This window comes from Quercus suber, unplaced genomic scaffold (assembly GCF_002906115.3).
Source record: "Quercus suber isolate HL8 unplaced genomic scaffold, Cork oak 2.0 scaffold_94, whole genome shotgun sequence".
NCBI classification, from domain to species: Eukaryota; Viridiplantae; Streptophyta; class Magnoliopsida; order Fagales; family Fagaceae; genus Quercus; species Quercus suber.
This window is the reverse complement of record NW_027069559.1, coordinates 1,563,649-1,583,205: the sequence shown is the minus strand read 5'-3', so window position 1 is coordinate 1,583,205 and position 19,557 is coordinate 1,563,649. Positions and strand designations below refer to the sequence as shown.

The 19,557-nt window shown below is 40.6% G+C and overlaps 1 protein-coding gene and 1 pseudogene across 1 annotated transcript in view; both read right to left on the bottom strand.

Annotated features, from left to right (window-relative positions):
* LOC136067979 ((+)-borneol dehydrogenase 1-like) overlaps positions 1–1,537 on the bottom strand; it is a 33,044-nt gene extending 31,507 nt beyond the window's left edge. Inside the window, exons 1-2 of the mRNA XM_065774512.1 lie at positions 1,532–1,537; positions 611–840 (exon numbers count right to left, since the gene is read on the bottom strand). Coding sequence (XP_065630584.1) covers positions 611–840; positions 1,532–1,537 — 236 coding nt within the window. The remainder of the gene's footprint in view (positions 1–610; positions 841–1,531) is intronic.
* A 611-nt stretch (positions 1,538–2,148) lies between these two features.
* LOC112003330 ((+)-borneol dehydrogenase 1-like) lies at positions 2,149–12,857 on the bottom strand (annotated as a pseudogene).
* Positions 12,858–19,557: the final 6,700 nt, after the last annotated feature.

Sequence of the window (19,557 nt, the reverse complement as noted above, 5' to 3'; positions counted from 1 at the left end):
TTAGCCACTCCATTAGCCTCACGGAAAACATGATGTAGCCCAACAATCCATTCTTGCTCTAGAGCATTCGCAGCAGTGGAGCTAAAAATTTAGCTTTTTAGCTCCACCAAAAGTTACTTTATCTATTATACCTACACACCTACTGCAGTAGTGAATCTATTTTAACTATCAACACAATATAATAATATAAACATCACAATAAAATAATATACTCCTACAATAAAATAATATATCTCACAACCCAAAAAACCTCCCAGCACCGACCACAACCTCCTCTACAATCAGCCACAGCCACCACTCACCACCACCACCAACACAGACACAACCAAACCCACAAACAAAATAAATCCCCAAACAACCATCATAGTCACCAATCCACCACCACAGCCACCAAGCCCACAGGGAAAAAAAAAAATCAAACACCGTACCACCAAACCATAGCCACAACAACCACCATCGCCACCACCACAGCCATCAAACCCACAGAAGAAAAAAAAAAAATCAAACATCATTCCACCACCACAGCCATTAAACCCACAGAAGAAAAAAAAATCAAACATCATCCCACAACTACAGCCATCAAACCTATAGAAGAAAAAAAAAATCAAACATCATTCCCGGTGGATCGACGGCGTGGGTCTGGCGGCGAGGATCGACGGCGTAAGTCTGGGTCTGGCGGCGAGGATCGACGGTGGCGTGAGTCTGGGTCTGGCGGCGAGGATCGACGGTGGCGTGAGATGAGATGATGCGATCGGCGGCGTGAGGCTGCGTGAGGCGATCGGCGGCGTGAGATGAGATGAGGTGATCGGCGGCGTGAGGCAATCGGCGATGAGAGAGTGACTGAGAGAGACAGATGAGAGAGTTTTGAGAGAGAGATGAGAGAGTGACTGAGAGAGATGAGAGATGAGAGAGACTTTTTATTATTTTATTTAACCGGCCGAATAAAAAAATAAATTTTTTTTTTTTTGCTTCAGCTACAGTGCACATCTATATATAGATGTGTACTATAGCTGAACATCTAAAATATTTAGATTTGCCACCACTGCTACAACGTGAGTTTTGTGTTTGTGGAGCTAAATTTTAGTAATATAGCAATATGGCTCCACTGCTGCAAGTGCTCTAAAGTCTTGCAATCAAGAATAAGAGGTGTTAAAGATGAGGTTAGCACACCAAAAGAAGTTTTTTTTTTTTGGGTCGCTTTTGGTGTTAATGGGTCAAAACCTATCTGCTACACCAAGACCTGTGACTTAATGCATTATATTTTTGTTTGAAATTTGTGTATAGATAGGAACTTTTTTTTTTGGTCATATAACAACCCAAAAGTGACGAGGAATGCTTAAAAAAATATAACTGATGAGAGGAAAAAAACCCAAAACAAATAACAAAAACAAAATGGAGAACACATACAATAAATGAGAAGAGACAAAACAATGATGAAAAAAAAAAAGAAAAAGAAATTAATGAGAAGATTGGAAGAAAAAACAAAACAAAGAAGATGACAAAACCAAAAAAAGAAAAGGGTCCTACTTACCTCCATTAAAAATTTAATAGGATATCTCAAAGGTAAGCCAGATCCCAAAGAACGTTGTCAAAGGGGGGTGTTTTTGTGCAAAACGTGAAAGGTTTAGTCCCAGATTTATCTAGCCTATTTTCTCTAAATTGGAACAATTAAATTTTTGGTAAGTTTGATTAGAAATTAATAGTGGTATCAAATTACATTGGGTATTGTTGTTTAAACAACAGTTTTCGTTGTTTATACAACAGTGCACGTATTTTCACAATATTTTTTATTTACACATATTTCTATAATATCTTTTCATTCACACATATTTTTACAACACTTAAACAACGTTATTAAAAAATTTTTACCAAACGGCCCTAAGAACTTGCCAAAGTATGATAAGTTCTTTTAAAGTAAACGGCGTGAATCTTTATTGACGGAAAGTGATAAAATTACAAAACCAGAACTTAAGTGGTAAGTTGTGCATCTTGTGATTATGGACCAATCATAGCATGTCACTTCAAACACTTATGAGGTCATAAAAACCAATCACAAAATATCACTTCAAACAATTAAGTCATAAAGACACTTATTGTTATACATTCCATGCAACAGTAAACAAGAGTGGGGATGTAGTATTCAAATTCTTAACCCATGGAGGCGCTTAAAATATTCATCATGTTAGGATTCACCACACTATATCCTCCATCTACCAAAAGAATGAGCCCGCTTATATAATTTGCTTCATCGCTAGCCAAGTATAGTGCGGCTCGTGCTACATCGTCTGCCTTGAGAATTTGTCCCTTTAGATTACCAACATGATTACTTAGCACAAATTCTGCTTTAGATACATCAGCCTTACTCCTCTCTCCGGGTATACGAGTCCCCAAGACTGCAAATGGAGACACACAATTTACTCTTATACCATATTCGCCAAGCTCAGCTGCCAAGCCTTTAGCTACCCCCACAATTGCACACTTTGAGGCTGCATAAGCATGACTTGAAATTCCTGCTATTGCTGTGGCTGCACTAGAAGTAAATAGTATGCATCGTTTACGCTGTGGTACCATAACCCTTGCGGCATGTTTGGCTCCTAGGAAAGAGCCAACCAAGTTCACGCTAATAACTCGCTCTAGATCTGACTTCTTTGCATCCAGAATTCTCCCAAATAGGCTACCTCTGTCCAGGATGCCTGCATTGTTATACATTATATCAAGTTGTCCGTGTTTGGCAACGGTGGTGTCAATAAGATTGCAGATATCATCTTCATCTGTCACATTTATGGGTGGCAATTTTTATCCATATCCATGAACCCGCTCATTACCCACCTTATTTTGATAAGTCTTAACCCAACCTATTTGAATATTTGGGTTAAATGAATAAAGACCCATTTGGTTATTTAATTAGATGGGTCTAAATAGATAAATCCACTAATTCCAACTAAACCCATCTAGAATTTAAAATTAAATAACCAACTAAACCCTTCTAAAATCTAAAACTTAAATAAACAAATTTTCTCAGTAACCAAACACTCCCAAACACTTTAGCCTCTAGATTTCTAAACATTTTCTCAGACAGACAGAGAGAGAGAGAGAGAGATCAATTCTTTCAAGCCCAGAAATTTTCAAAGAACGAAGAGAAACCCAAGCTTTTTCAAAGTTAGCCATGGACAACGAGAATCGAGCAATGACGTCGGCTTCTTCTTCGTCGAATTCGAGCGCGTTCTCCTTCATATCCAAAGGTTGGCGAGAGGTTCATGACTCGGCAGACACGGATATCCAACTCATGTGCCCTCGAGCCAACACGTTCAAGAACTTAGCGACGTCGTTGGATCAAGAGCTCGAGAATTTCTTCAACTCAGCTACGACTTCGTTTTCTGTGCCAGTGATTTGATCCCCTCCGGCGGAGATCAATTTCGTGAAGAGGCTCCAGCCGAAGCTTTTAGAGTTCTGGTGGGTGTACTTGTCGCCGAATTTCAGTAAGAAGGTTCTGGAAAAGTGGACTCCGAGGTCGCAGCTTCGGATCGATTTGTTAGCAATAAGGAACGCGATTGTGGTGGAGGTGGAGGATGGGGATGGAGTTGTTGATTTCAATAGGGTTAGGAAGAGTTGTTTGTGAGGATGGAGATGGAGTTGTTGAGTTTCAGAGTTTTGGGTTGAAGGAGACGAAGCAGCACAGAGAAGAAAAAAATCCTTTTTTTTTTCTTCTCTGTGGCTTTGTTTGGTTGTTGAGAAATGAAATTTTGTGAAGGGAAAATGAAAGGAAAGAACATGAAAAGTGATTTTTTAAACTTTTTAATTTTTGTTTTTAAAGTTTTTAACAAGTTATTTATTTATTTGGGTTATATAGGATTAAATAGGCGGGTTACTAATTAAATGGGTTGGGCGGGTAATGGATAATTAATTTATATATAAACAGGTCATAAATGGATAATTACATACTCAACCCATTTATAACCCAACCCATTTATGACCCAACCAGCCCATTTGCCACCCCTAGTCACATCACAATGGGCATAGCTAATGATGATGCTGAAAATCTCACCAGTGAGTTGCACGATGCTTGCACGCTCAAAACGACACCTGCACAACAAAAAAGAGAAGACCTAACAGAGAGCACCGGTGTGGTGCCGGCCAAATACCCTCCGAAGGTCAAGTTAGAACTTCTTTCAACTCTAGAGTGCTAGAGAGGGGTTAATTATGCGTACCTCGGCCTATGAGGCTATTGGGGTTTTTATAGTAGTAGAGGGTGAACCTTTCTTCCTTGGGGTAGAAGTCTTTTCCTTATAGGAATCCTCATAAGCGTAGATTGCGGGATCCTTTCCTTATAGGATTCTGATACTGGGCGTGGAACGCAAGCAACTTCCTATGCGTGGTGGCCAAGTCTTATTTTCAACAGAGCCGTCGGCCTTAAAACCGTCAGTCTTTTCTCTCCCCTTCAGCCACGTTGGCGTCACCTTCTTGCTCAAGGAGCTTTGAATAACCGTTGGTTAGAGCCAGAGCCTTCAGCCCCAGTTTATCTTAGTCCCGTCAGTGTGACTCTTGTCCGTTACCCGTGATTGGTCCGTCAGCCCAAACTTTGGCTGACGGGTTAAGCCCATGACACCTGCTATGATTATTCTTCCATATCAGTTGCCCCCTACTCCATATCTCCGTCGGCTATACCTGACGGGTTATGGAGTTTGCATTCGTCACTACCTGCCACTTTGATCTAGAGAGGAATTATTACTGCTGACACTTTTAGTATTAAATGCTAGGACAGGTGGCGTGCTTGGATTGGCTCCGTGTCTGAACGCGGGCGTCGCTTCGTCTTCCGTGCGTTTAACTTATATATATGTGGCCCCCCCTTCTTCCTATTTTTACTATTTCATTCACTTAATTCCTGGAGAGCACATCCGTCGCCCACATCTTGTCACCTCTATCAACGTTCCTGCCGTCGCTCTTTCAACCGTCACTCTAGAACTTGTAAGTTTCCCTTCCTTTCTCGCATGCTTTCAATTTCTTTTTTAAAGTGAGGTCGTCATCCTAGGTGCTTAGTTTACACCCGTCACTTGTAGGTAGATGTCGAGTGATCAGTCGTCGGTCCGCGAAGGAGCGGGCTACGACGAGGTGTTTGGTTCAGGCTCAAGTAGTGAGTCTGAGAGTTCCTCCTGGTCGTCAAAGAGGGAGACGTCAGCCCATGTTGCCGTCGAAGATATAGAGGGTCAGGGAAACGGCGGCCAGGAGGAGGAAGTAGGCAAGGGGAGTGAAGTTGAATTAGGAGGGGGAAATAGTGACAGGGATGAAGGCGACGAGGAGTCTAGTGAAGGGGATTCTGAAGGTCCTGAAGGTAGTCGTCCCTTCATCCTTCCCAAGGACTGGGCTGTGAATAAATTTCTTCCAAAGATGACGCTTAAAATTTTCAATGAACTACGTACCCGTTTTCAAATCCCTGATCATATTCCCATCCGTCTACCTATGGAGGGTGAAAAATGTTATACGGGAAGAACTGCAGACGTTGGCATGTATGACGCCATGTTTGCTGCCGGGTTGAGATTGCCTCTGATGGCTTTGCACCGTCAGCTGGCTGATTATCTTGGCATATCGATCAGTCAGATTGCCCCAAACTCATGGAGAATTTTTATAAGTGCCGAGGTGTTGTGGGGTCGCCTAAGCGGAGGTCACCGTCAGCTTACCTTGGATGAATTTTTCTATTGCTATAGACCTCGGCACCTTTCTTCATCAAGAGGGATGTATCACTTTGCCGTTAGGGAGAAGGAGCTAAGGCTGGTGTCTGAAATGCCAGATTCTAATAGAGCCTGGAAGAGTAGGTTCTTTTTCGTAGAGGGGACGGACTGGGTGTGCCGTCAGGATGAATGGGAAACGATTCCCTTTGGTTGTTTCGACAACACTTGGGGGTTTGTTAAGGAGTCAGGTTTTAGTCGTCACCTTTTATCCTCGTCAGTTTGCCACATTTCACTTTTCCTTTGAAAAGATACTAACGTTGCCAAGTTGTTTTTTTTTTCAGCTTTCGCTCGTCCGTCAATAACTGACGAGCAAGAGGATTTCATCCGTCGGGTTCTGGGGATACCCATAGAAGAGCGATCGTGCCGGGACGTGATTACCCTCGACACTCTTTATACATACTGTGGGGGTCCTGAACCAACGCCCGAGGCTCGTAGGTTGGAAGAGTTTGCCCGTCACCGTGAGTCCTTACCTATCCGTCAGCTTTCATACTTCTAGTCGTCGGCTTTCCTTATGTTTGTTTTTTGTTTGTCTTTGTTGCAGAAATGGATGTTGCCAAGGAGCGGATCAAGGCCGCCGCTGCCCGTCAGCGGGAGGAGAAGAAGGCGAAGGGTGAGGCGACGTCTACGTCTGCCCCCAAGACCGTCGCCAAGGGCTCCCAGAAGAGGAAAACTGACGGAGTGGTCATTCGTCCGCCGAAGAGACCAGCCGTCACTCCCGTGAAGTCGCCCCCCACGTCGGGCCGTGGAGCTGGGAAAGGTGTCATGACCTCTTCTGGTCCCGTCCTGCAGGGACCTCAGAGCCTGCTGATGCACAAGGACTTTGCCGTCGAGGCCATCGAAGCACTCATAAAGCCGACGGACATGGATCCTTGCGCTCAGCTAGGGACAGAAGAACTGGGGTTGTCGGCCTTGTTCGACCTCTCGCGGGTAAGCCGTCAGTTTTACTTCTTTCTCTTTGACTGACGTGCCTAACTTTTTCTTTTTGCTAACTGACGGTTATATCATTTTCTAGGCTTTGGTTCGTGTGAAGGCGCTGCAGAAACGGTGCGTGGCCAAGGAGGGGGTCGTCGCTCGCGTTAATAAGCATAACGCCAATATGCGAGACCAACAGGCTCAGTATAAGGAGGCGGTGCGCACACTTAACGTTGAGCTGAAAGACGTGAAGGTGGAGTTGGAAGAGGCGAAGCGTCAACGGCTCGAAATAGAAGGAAAGCTAACGGCTCTTTATGATCAGTTAGAGACGGTAGGGGCTGATGCTGTTGAGAAATTGAAGGCATCAGATGCCTTTATCGATTCCTGTGGCAGCTATTATGGCACGGGATTCGACGACTGTCTTAAACAGGTGGCGTCAGGTTTTCCCGATTTGGACCTATCTGGTATTAACATAGATGACGCTCGGCCCATGACGCCTGCGACAGATGCCGTCACCCCTGGTGTTGACGACTCGGTCGATTCCCCCCCTCCTGGAGAGAGTGGGGTTGTCTTGGCCCAACCTGTGTTCGGCGGTAATGGCGACCATGTGTTCGGCGGAGGCGGCTTTGGCCAAGCGGTCGGCTCGCTCGTTTTCCCCCCGGGGGATCTGTGTAATTTTGACCTCCAGCTCCTTCATCCTCCTTCTTGCTTGGTCCAGATACTTCTTCATTCTTTCGTCTTTGCATTCATACTCCCCACTTATCTGGTTAACTATGACTTGGGAGTCGCAGTAAACGAGCACTTTCTCGGCTCCTGCTACTTTTACGAGGTCAAGCCCTGCAATCAGAGCTTCATACTCCGCCTCGTTATTGGTAGTAGGAAATTCGAGGCGGACCATACACTCTACCGTATCCCCTTCTGGTGACTCTAGTACGACGCCGGCTCCGCCGGCCTGTCTGTTGGAGGATCCATCCACATGTATGCTCCACTGCGGGGATTCCTCTGCCCCCTCGTCCTCACTATTTGTGAATTCTGCTATGAAATCGGCCACGGCCTGTCCCTTGATAGCGGTGCGCGGGCGATATTGGATGTCAAACTCGCTTAGTTCTATCGCCCAGAGTGTCAAGTGCCCGGCAGCGTCTGGGCTGCCCATTGCCCGTCGCAAAGGCTTGTCAGTTAAGACAGTAATCGTGTGGGCTTGAAAGTACGGCTTCAGTTTGCGCGCTGCTGTAACCAGCGCGAAAGCAAGTTTCTCCATTGGTGGATATCGTTCTTCAGCTCCGCGTAATGCACGGCTGGTGTAATACACGGGTTTCTGTATCCTCCCTTCTTCTCTGATCAAGGCGGCGCTGACAGCGGCCGGGGAGACAGCGAGATAGAGAAAGAGTTCCTCTCCTGGTTACGAGGGACTTAACAGTGGTGGGGAAGAGAGGTAAGCTTTCAGCTCTTCGAACGCTCGTTGGCACTCAACGGTCCACTCGAAAGCCCTTTTTAATGTGCGAAAGAAGGGTAAGCACTTGTCTGTTGCTCTGGCGACGAACCTGTTTAGCGCTGCTATCTTGCCGTTGAGGCTTTGCACTTCCTTCACATTCTTTGGTGGTGCCATCTCCATTATAGCCCGGATTTTGTCAGGATTGGCCTCGATGCCTCTCTGGGACACCATGAATCCCAAGAATTTTCCTGCTGTCACCCCGAAGGCACACTTTCCGGGATTAAGCTTCATATTGTAGGAGCGAAGGGTGTTGAATGTCTCCCTGAGGTCTTCTAAATGATCCCCTTCCCTTCGACTCTTAACCAGCATATCGTCGACATACACCTGGACGTTTCTTCTGATCTGCCGTGCGAACATCTTGTTCATAAGCCTTTGGTAAGTTGCACCCGCATTTTTTAGACCAAACGGCATTACCTTGTAGCAGAATAGGCCTTGGCTAGTTACGAATGACGTTTTTTCTTGATCTTCACCGTGCATTTTGATTTGGTTGTAGCCGGAGAAAGCGTCCCTGAAGCTTAACAGCTGATGTTGAGCCGTAGAGTCTACTAGAGTGTCGACTCTCGGGAGGGGGTAGCTGTCTTTAGGGCACGCTTTGTTTAGATCGGTGAAGTCTACACACATTCTCCATTTCCCGGAAGCTTTCTTGACCATTACTACGTTTGCTAGCCAGTCGGGGTAGTAGACTTCTCTAATAAAATTTGCCTCTCGTAGCTTGCGGACTTCTTCAGCTATGGCTTGATCTCGTTCTGGGGTGAAGACCCTCTTCTTCTGCCGGATGGGCGGAAAGGATGGTGATACATTTAGCCTATGTACCATGACAGTAGGATCTATTCCCGGCATGTCCTCGTGACTCCAGGCGAATACGTCCTGATTTTCTTTGAGGAATGCTGTAAGTGTTTGTCGGACTGCAGGACTTGCAAGGGTTCCAATCCTTGTTGTATGATTAGGTATGGAGTCGTCCAGGGGTATCTCTTCAAGCTTCTCGACTGGCTCCGCTGCGCTCTGGTGCTCTTCTATGTTCATAGTTTGGAGGTGGTCATCCATTTCCATCATGGCTACGTAGCATTCGCGTGCGGCAATCTGATTCCCATGTAGTTCTCCGACTCCGTGTTCTGTTGGGAACTTGATCATTAAATGATAGGTTGAAGTTGCTGCCCTCCACGCGTTGAGGGTGGGTCGCCCTAGGATAGCATTATAGGCGGATGAATGGTCAACCACGAGGAATGTTACGTCCTTTGTGATTTGCTGGGGGTAGTCGCCTGCTGTCACAGCCAACGTAACTGCGCCCAGCGGAAACACCTTTGCACCTCCAAAACCGACAAGTGGGGCGTTCGTTGGAACCAGCTGTTCCCTATCGATTTTCATCTGCTGGTATGCCGGGTAGTACAAGATGTCTGCCGAGCTGCCATTGTCGACCAACACCCGATGCAAGTTGTAGTCCCCTACCCGTAGGCTGACAACAAGCGCGTCGTCGTGCGGGTGGTGAAGGCGTCGCGCGTCTTCTTCCGAGAACTCGATAACGGGGCTTTCCCTACAGGCTACATTTTGCTCTGGACCCGCCAACTGGACGTTTTGGACCATCCGGAGGTACGTCTTTCGAGCCTTTTTGGAAGGTCTGGTAGCGATCCCTCCTACAATCATTCGTATGTCACCAATGGGAGGTCTTGGACGGTCATTGTCTCGTCGGGGAGGGTGTTCTGGAGGTGCTGGATCCGCTCTTTCCTTGCTTACGAATTTCTGCAATTTCCCTTGCCTTATAAAGGCCTCGATTTGCTACTTCAAATCGTAACAATCCGCGGTGTCATGGCCGTGGTCTCGGTGAAAGCGGCAGTACTTGTCTTTGGAGCACCTGTTAGGATCCCCCTTTAGTTTTCCAGGGAAGGTTAGAGCCCCTTCGTCCTTAATTTGCATTAGGACTTGATCTATTGGGGCGGTCAGCGGGGTGAAGCTTGTGAATCTCCCCCCCGGGGGCTTAGAGCGTCTTTCGTCTCTTCGATCTCCTGTTCTGGGCCTCTTTCTTCCTTGGTCGGGTCGCGTATCTTCCTGCCTTTCCCTTTTCCTCGGCTTCTCTTCTCGGGCCTGCAACGCGTCCTCAGCATTCATATACTTAGTAGCCCTATAGAGTACTTCCGACATGGTCTTCGGGTCATTCTTGTATAGAGAGAACAGAAACTTGCCCTTCCGCAACCCATTGGTGAAGGCTGCTACAAGTATTTTGTCATCGGCTTCGTCAACTGATAGCGCCTCCTTATTAAAGCGCGTTATGTAGGATCGTAACGTCTCGTCCTCTCTTTGCTTGATACTCATTAAGCACGCCGTGGACTTCTTATATCTATGTCCCCTAATGAAATGTGTAGTGAATTGAGCGCTTAGCTCCTTAAAGGTGCTGATAGAGTTGGGCGTCAGCCGGCTGAACCATATCCTTGCGGGGCCTTTGAGTGTCGTGGGGAAGGCCCGGCACATAATTTCATCTGTCACCCCCTGAAGATGCATCAGGGTTTTGAAAGTCTCTAGGTGATCCAAAGGATCCTTCACCCCGTCGTAGCTATCTATACTCAGCATGCGAAACTTGTGGGGTAGGGGGTAGGAGTTCACGGCCACAGTGAAGGGCGAGTCGGTACGATTGACCAGATCGTCAAGATCACTGGAGACTCGCCCCTTGAGGGCATTCATCATGACCTCCATCTGTTCCTTCATTGCCTGCATTTCGGCGGCAATATGTGGTGGAGTCGCATCCGTGATGGATGGCACGTTCACGTGTTGCCTCTCTGGTCTGCTTGGGGCGTGGCTGCCCTCAGGTCTCTCCTGATCCCTGTTCGGAGCGCTAGTCCCTTCCTGATCTTCTGGTCGGTCATTTAGTGCTGCATTCTTCTGGCGCAGCTGTTCCTCCAAGTCGAGGTTCTGTTTGGTGAGACGCTCCACGGCGGCACTAAAGGTCCGAACCTGTCTCTCGAGGGCAGTTGTGGGTAGCTCTTCTCCTTGTACGTCATTAGTAGTCGCCATTGAGCGAGTGAGTACCATGCAACCCTTTAGTCCGGGAAACGATAGTGTGGCTTAATTCCTTAACCTGAGACGCGTTCCCACAGACGGCGCCAACTGATGATGCCGAAAATCTCACCAGTGAGTTGCACGATGCTTGTACGCTCAAAACGACACCTGCACAACAAAAAAGAGAAGACCTAACAGAGAGCACCGGTGTGGTGCCGGCCAAATACCCTCCGAAGGTCAAGTTAGAACTTTTTTCAACTCTAGAGTGCTAGAGAGGGGTTAATTATGCGTACCTCGGCCTATGAAGGTATTGGGGTTTTTATAGTAGTAGAGGGTGAGCCTTTCTTCCTTGGGGTAGAAGTCTTTTCCTTATAGGAATCCTCATAAGCGTAGATTGCGGGATCCTTTCCTTATAGGATTCTGATACTGGGCGTGGAACGCAAGCAACTTCCTATGCGTGGTGGCCAAGTCTTATTTTCAACAGAGCCGTCGGCCTTAAAACCGTCAGCCTTTTCTCTCCCCTTCAGCCACGTTGGCGTCACCTTCTTGCTCAAGGAGCTTTGAATAACCGTCGGTTAGAGCCGGAGCCTTCAGCCCCAGTTTATCTTGGTCCCGTCAGCGTGACTCTTGTCCGTTACCCGTGATTGGTCCGTCAGCCCAAACTTTGGCTGACGGGTTAAGCCCATGACACCTGCTATGATTATTCTTCCATATCAGCTAACATTTTCCCCAAGCTTATCTGCAATTTTTTGGCCTAGGTTATCTTCTATATCAGCAATGACAACCTTCGCACCATGTTCATGGAAGAGGAACACAGTACTTGCTCCAATGCCGTTTGCCCCACCAGTTACGTACAATTGCGACTTTGCCATCTAGCCTAATGTGTATTGCAATTATTCATAAAAATTTATTAAAAAAAATGGAGGAACTTGGGGCAATTCCCAAATTTAAAATCAAATATACCTAAAAATGTGTAAATAATATGTATGTTGTAGATTACATATACATCCCTATTTGAAATCAAAACTTTCATGAAAAATAAGCATCCCATGTCACCGACCAAAAATGCTTTTAATTCTGACAATAAAATTTATAATGAATTAACAATTGTTTTAAAAGTTTAAGCCATTTTCTCTCATTAAGTGGAATACAAAATGTGAGAACTTTTTAAGAACAACCTACGACGTGCAAAATATTTCCTCTAACCTACTAGGGGTGAATTATAAGAATATTTATATGTATATATTATTTAAATAAGTCACGTAACTCATAAAAAATATATGTGACTAAAACTATGTATAGATAATTTATTCTACTTTTTTCAAAAAAAAAAAAAAAAAGGATAGTATATTCTATCATCACATAATAGGTTGAAGGAAAATAACTACAAATTAGTTTAGAACTAAACATTTTTCAATTTTTAAATAAAATATATGAGGTGGAGACAGGATTTGTTCCCAAAATCTCATGCGTTGATACCATTACAAAATAACCGATTACTCAAATGTTTTGAACTACTAGAAAATGTTCAATTCAATCATATAATCTAACATAAGTTATGTTTACATGAATAATGTATATATGTCCTACATAAATAATAGTTGTGCACGTTAAATTAGTTTATCCTAGTAAAAATAACACAGAAACAAGAAAAACTCAAAAAATGGACGAAAACTTAGCACATGCAAAAATCATTTTAAGAACTTTGTGAAGCACATAGTCACTAACCTTTTTGCCATTGCTAAATAGGGAGAAAGAGATGGAGATACAGGATTATTTCTCAACCTTAAACAAGACTCGTGCCACAGTCAGCCTTCTGAATCTATCGACTTAAATTTATAGGTCAAAGTACAAAGCCTATTATCTTAGGAAGTGGGTTTTTTTTTCATTGTTTCCTACGTAACTTTTTTTTTTTTTTCATTTATTTTTATTTATTTATTTTTTGAAATATATGTTTTTGCTGACTTTTAGCGCGTCAGTGTTTGTTAATCTAATAATGTATGGTCGCCTGACGTCTCAACGAATTTATCTCGGCTTTGTGTGCACGCGCATGTGGGTTAGAGGTTACAAATTAAAAAGTTAGCTTAGTCTATTATTTATGGGTGTTGTTAACGGGTGCTGTACAATATTTGTTAATGTGATAAAATTTAAAATAAATTATTTATGTTTTTTTAGGGATGTGAAAAAAATTAAATATGTATTAAATGTGTGTCAGTTTAGATGAAAAAAGTCAAATTATTTTGTAATAAACTACAGCTAAAAAGTAAAACTTTGCCAATTTCATATGCATTGGGATTTGTGATAGATCATAAATGAATCACAGCTGGTTCATTAACAAGTGATGGTCGGCTCCTGTTAAGAGCGTAAAGAACATGCAATTCAACAGTTAGATTTTCAAAATATGTAGTAACATTTATTTTATTGAGTAAGGTTGTAGCATAAGGTTACAACCAATTTTGTAGCTAAACTTTGTCCTTGCACTATTTAATCTTTTTTATTAGATGTATATCTTCAAAAATCAACCGTCATATCACATTTTATTTTTATACCATTTATACTTGTAAAATTTTAAGAACTAGAGATTAATAAATATTTAATCTATAAAATGTTTTATTTTATTATTATATTTTAAGAATATACATAAAACATAAATTTATGTATCAAATAATAAATAACATTTGATTAATATGAAATTTGGTATGTATGTTAAGAAGAAAGAGAATTTATGATATAAATGTGAAAATTATAAAATATTAATCTAATAAAATTTATTAATAGATGTAATATATAGATTGGTTTTTCCTCGAAATTGAAATTTTTTCTAACATCGCGCACTTTTGGCATAATGGTAACTCTACAAGTATAAGTGCATGTGGGGTGTAAGGGATAAGGGCCGGAGTTTAAGTTTCCAAGAAAGTGTTTCACACACATATTTAGTTTAGGCTAGAATAAAATTCTATCTCAAATAAAAAGGAAATTTCTCTTATTCAATGCGTGATAACTGGAAAGACCATTTAATGTACTTTTTGCCACATGACCAACTCAAAAGTCAAATAACTTATTTAAATATTTTAATGAATTATATTATTTAATATACAATGATGGTCTTATAAACTACCACATAATGTGTTAGAAGATAATTTTGCTAAATATATACTGTATATTATAGAGAGAGGGGAGAAGGGAACAAGAATGTTAGAGAGTGTAGGATGGAATTTGGGCAGGGATCGGAGACTGGTGAGATCTTTGCATATAGGGTTCAAAGTGGTTTTCTATCCATTTAAAATCGAATGTCGGCTCCTTTTCTCCACCTTAGTCCATAAGTATGTGGCGTATTCTAGGGATGGACCCAAGGTTGTCAAAATCGAGATCCTACATAGGATCGTTGAAGGTAGACGGGATCGTAGATCGTAGGATCGGATCGTGAATCATAAGATCCTACATATTTTAATATTTAAAGCAAAAAACACATTGAAAATGACGAATTTGTATGTTGAATAATCACATAAATTATAAATTCATCCATAAAAAAACTAAGATTTGCATTATATGATGTGATTTACATGTCATACATCGCTAAGTCTATACTAACGAAACAAGTATATTTAGGTTTTGACCCAATGTATTTAAAAAGTTCAATAAATGTTTAATTAGCAACCAAATACCAAAATATTTATCAAAACATATGGAAAATATTTTCCAAGTTCTAAGTTCCAAGTTGAAATCCAAAATAAGTTAGCAAATAGAAACTAGCTAACTACAATATGAAATCCAAAAGTAAGATGAATATTAAGGTAAAGTGAACATTTAATTATTCTCATTCTAAGGTTCTTATAACCACCATTCTAAATTCCTAATCATTATCATCCATTTCATCATCTATGTATGAAAGTTCACTATGTGTGTAAAAACACCCTTGAACGTTTAGACCCCAAATAACAAATTATCAATTCAAGCTTATAATCAAACAATTAATGTGCGGAACAAGAACATAAGCCAAACACAGAATTGATAAACAATCTAAGCCAAATATAATCACATTCATAGTAGAAAATAAAAGGTAAAGATAAAGGGAAGAGAGATGCAAACACAGGGACAACACGCGATGTGTTATCGAACAGGAAAGCAAAGCCCTTGGCATAAAACCTCTCCGCCACCCTCCAAGCGCGGTTAATAATCCACTAGAAAATGTAATTGGGATACATGAACAGCAATAGACCCTCCAAGTCTAATCTACCCAAGTACCTAAGACCTCCAAGCTTTCTGCTCCAACGAAATTGCGCTGAACCTTTTTCTTTTCTAGCTTACCGGATTCCGCTATAAACCATAGCATCAACCAATAGTCATTGGTCCCTTCCAAACTGCTTCCCTTAGCACCAAAAGAACCTTCTCACAAACGTAGGTGTGGTGAGAAAAGGATTTGGTCAAGAACCTCTCAAGGATGTATCAATGAAAAGGAAGAGAATAGAGGAATTTGAAAAGTCTCTTAGGTGAGGATTGTGGATGAGGCAATCTTGTTTTCTCTAGGGTTTCTCTCTCAAAATTCTCTCTGAAAGCTCTCTACATTTCGTGGGAATGAGGGATATTTATACTAGGGTGAGAATGAAATGTGAAACATCAGTTTTTGCCAAATAGGGCAAGTTGGCAACTTGGCCTCGTGACTTGGTTGAGTCGCGAGTTCAAGCCACGAGCTAACGGCCTGATCAGCCTGAGACTTTTGTCTTGTAGTGTGACAGTTGGCGCGACTCTTTAGCTTCTGGCATGCTTGGCACATGTGCAACTTTTGGCGACTTGCAAGCCGCAAGCCACCCGTGAGATCCAGTCGCGAGTCCCTGTTTCTTTGCACAATCTTGAGTATTTTTTCGCACTCTCTCATACACTACCCTTACAAGATTCCCACCTAAATACAAGGTTACTAAATACTAAAATACAAGCAAATTTGGCGCAGAATAAAGCTAACAAGATGGTTGATTAAATTCAACCTTACAATGTAGACATTATATATTTGTATACTAGAGCTGCAAAAGACATCAATATACAATTCCACACTCAACTATTCAAGTTCTACCACTCAGCAACAATTAAAGAGCATACTCAAAAAAATCAATCAATCAATATACAAATATAATTATAATTGATAAAATAATATATATATATATATATAATATTTTAGTAATATTAGAACACAAATTAGTATATTGATCAAACAAATTTAACAACATTATAGCTTAAAAGGCAGCAAAGCCAACACCAATTTCTTCATTTAGAAATGATAAAGCATTCCTTCATTCTGATTACAAGTGAACTAGAAACTAAAAAAACATTTGCTTAAGTTAACATAATTTTATAAAAATAAAATAAAAAGTCATACCATCATGACATGAAAAAAAAAAAAAAAAAAAAAAAAACTCTTAAAACTTCATCAAAACAAAAAATTTATCCCATAAAAAAAATTCATTTTTTTGGTAAGAATGGTAGGATCCCATACGATCCTACAATCCTATATGATCTTACACGATCCTACATACGATCCTACCACTTTTACGATCCTAGTGCAATCTTAAAAGTTTTGGTGATGTGAGATCGTAAAATCGTGCAATTCTACAATCCAGATCACGATTTTGACAACCATAGATGGACCCATATTACTAAGTCTAAAAGTTTGTCTATAAATTCACTGTGTGGTTTCTGTGCTAGAGGATTGGTCATTGAAGGGAATATATATGAAATTCTCAGATTTATGAGATGCAAAATAGAGAAAAATATGCACCAAAGAAAATAATCACACAAGACAATATTTATGTGGTTGGCAATTTGCCTACGTTCACAGAGTTGTAGTAATTTCACTATTTAGAGTGAAAAATACAAGATGCGGCAATACAATATTCTCTCTCTCTCTCTCTCTCTCTCTCTCTCTCTCTCTCTCAACGCAACACGCCAAACCCTAATTTGAAAAACCATGGTATTTCACTCCTATTCAGAGGATTGACAACCCTATCGCCCCAAGTTTCCACTCTATAGACAAGCCTCAGAAAAATTCCCATTAAAAACTGTAACACTTTTATACCAGGTTGAGTCATAATCCGATTCAAATAAAACTAGGCTCCATATAGCCCAATAGTCCTTGCTTAGAGTCACTGACTCACTACTCAAGTAGTTGAGCAGTTGCCACTTGTTAGCATGAGGGACACAACTATTTTAAAAAATCTTGTTTAATGCATACCACAGTTTGATGAAGTAGTTGATTGTGAGTGGTAAAAAAACAAGTGTTAGATCTATGCAAATGTGATTGTTCTCTAGTCATAGTCAATCACTTCAACATGATCAAAATCCTTTATAATGTGTTCAAATGGCAGAATTTGGGCACATGGATTTGGATTTGGATTATTAAAATTCAAATACTTTGTTTGGATAGTTTACAAAGGATCAATGATTTGGATTTGACAAATCCGCCAAAAATTTTAAACCTTAAAATCCTTGAATTTGAATAAGTTCTAAACCCGTAGAATTTTAGAAATCAATATGACATACTTGAATATTTAAGAATTTGGAATTAAGGAATTTCAAATCCATCACTTTAAAATTCAAATCCAAATCTAAATTCAAGTATCCAAACACATTCTTATAGTTTTTAAGAAACTCTAATGGCCAGTAGCCGGTGAAAGTTACGTTGAAGGTTAAGAAAACAATTTTGGTTATGCTAAATATACCATTGATTGGGATCCGCAAGAGTTTAAATATTTTTGTGAACAAGTGATGGCAATGGCAGATAAGATGGGGATGAGGCGCCAAGCAGTGGTGAAGACAAAATTTATGACATATTTCACTCTTCTTGAAGGATCTGTTTGGCACCTAAATCTATAGTGTAAAAGGATAAAATTTAGCTACAAAATTAAGGCTACAATTTCACTCAATATATTTTTATTGGAGATGAATTTTCATAAATCCACTATTGGATTACATCTTCTTCTTATATCTTCCATATTTGTAAAATTTCTAGAAAATTAAAGATCAATAGTTATGTCATCAATAAATTGTTTAAATTGCAAGTTTTTGCAATTTAAAATTATACATAAAATATAAGATTATAGATCATATGGTAAATAATATCAAATTGACATAAAAGTTGACATGTATATTAAAAGCGAAAAAAACATGCAATTCAAATATTAGATTTTCAAAATATGTAGTAATGTTTATTTTATTAAATAAGTTTATAGGCTTAGACTATAACCAATTTTGTAACTAAATTTTGTCCGTTGTAAAAATATTGTTAAAAAGATTAAACTTGTTGGCACTACCTCTAGATTAAAAGTTTTGTAACTCATCTAGTTGACACATCTTGATATTTCTAACGAAAACATCTAAGATGCAAATCCCTTCCTCCTTCAACCATTGAAAAAAAAAAATGGTGCAGCTTTCTTATCATTTGGCATATGAAAAGGCACCTTTAACAATTTTTAAATAAATTTTTTATTCTTGGTCATCACCTTCACCTTAAAGTGGGAGTATGAGATTCCATATGCTAAGGTTACTTAAGTATCTTTTTTTATTTTTTATTTTTTTGAGAAGAAGGTTCCTTAAGTATCTTAATCCCACTCCAACAAATTATAGAAAAAGATTTGTGTCCTTAACTTAGGGTTTATATAATGATAAACATCATTGTAATTGCTATTGACGTAATATTGGCGTATGTCATTTGAGTGATGAGACGACTATTATGGAATTTCTTACGGGATTGTGCCTCAAGTCTTATATATATTATATGGTTTTTCCGATCATGTATCACTGCATCTACACTGTTTTGTTCATCAATGTGAAAACTTTAGTAGCTTACAGAGGGTTTGTTAATTAAAAATAGTTGTCACCTATCAACCACTCAATTTCATAATGCAATAATAATCATACTTCCGATTGATATCTTATTTTCTAGGATTGACCGAATTCATGTAGCTTGTAGCAAATATAATATAATTTAATTGATTCATTAAAAATAAATATAAATAAAAAGGATCCCACTTAATTTTTAATTGTAATTGACTTTGATTGTTGTGATTACTATATATCAACAAAAATTACTTGCGTGTTGTGCACTTGTGCTTCATCACCATCGATCTGTGGACTGTGAGAGCACATGAAGGGATAAAGGTGATAGGAGGAGAGGGTCTAAGATGTCTCTCAGGCAAGCTTTCCCACCTCCATCATGTACGGATTTGTTAACAAGATTTAATCATTTAACTGTAATTGATCTTGATCATCGTAAATTCTAGCTAGTTGGTAGTTTGTGAAATGCATGAGTTTTTTTTTTTTTTTTTTGATAATTCAATATTTACAAAGGGAAGAGAGGATTTGAACACTAGATGTCATAAGCACACCAACCAAAAGGTACTAACTAGTTTTTTTTTTTTTTAAAACAAGGTACTAGTAAGTTATTAGCTA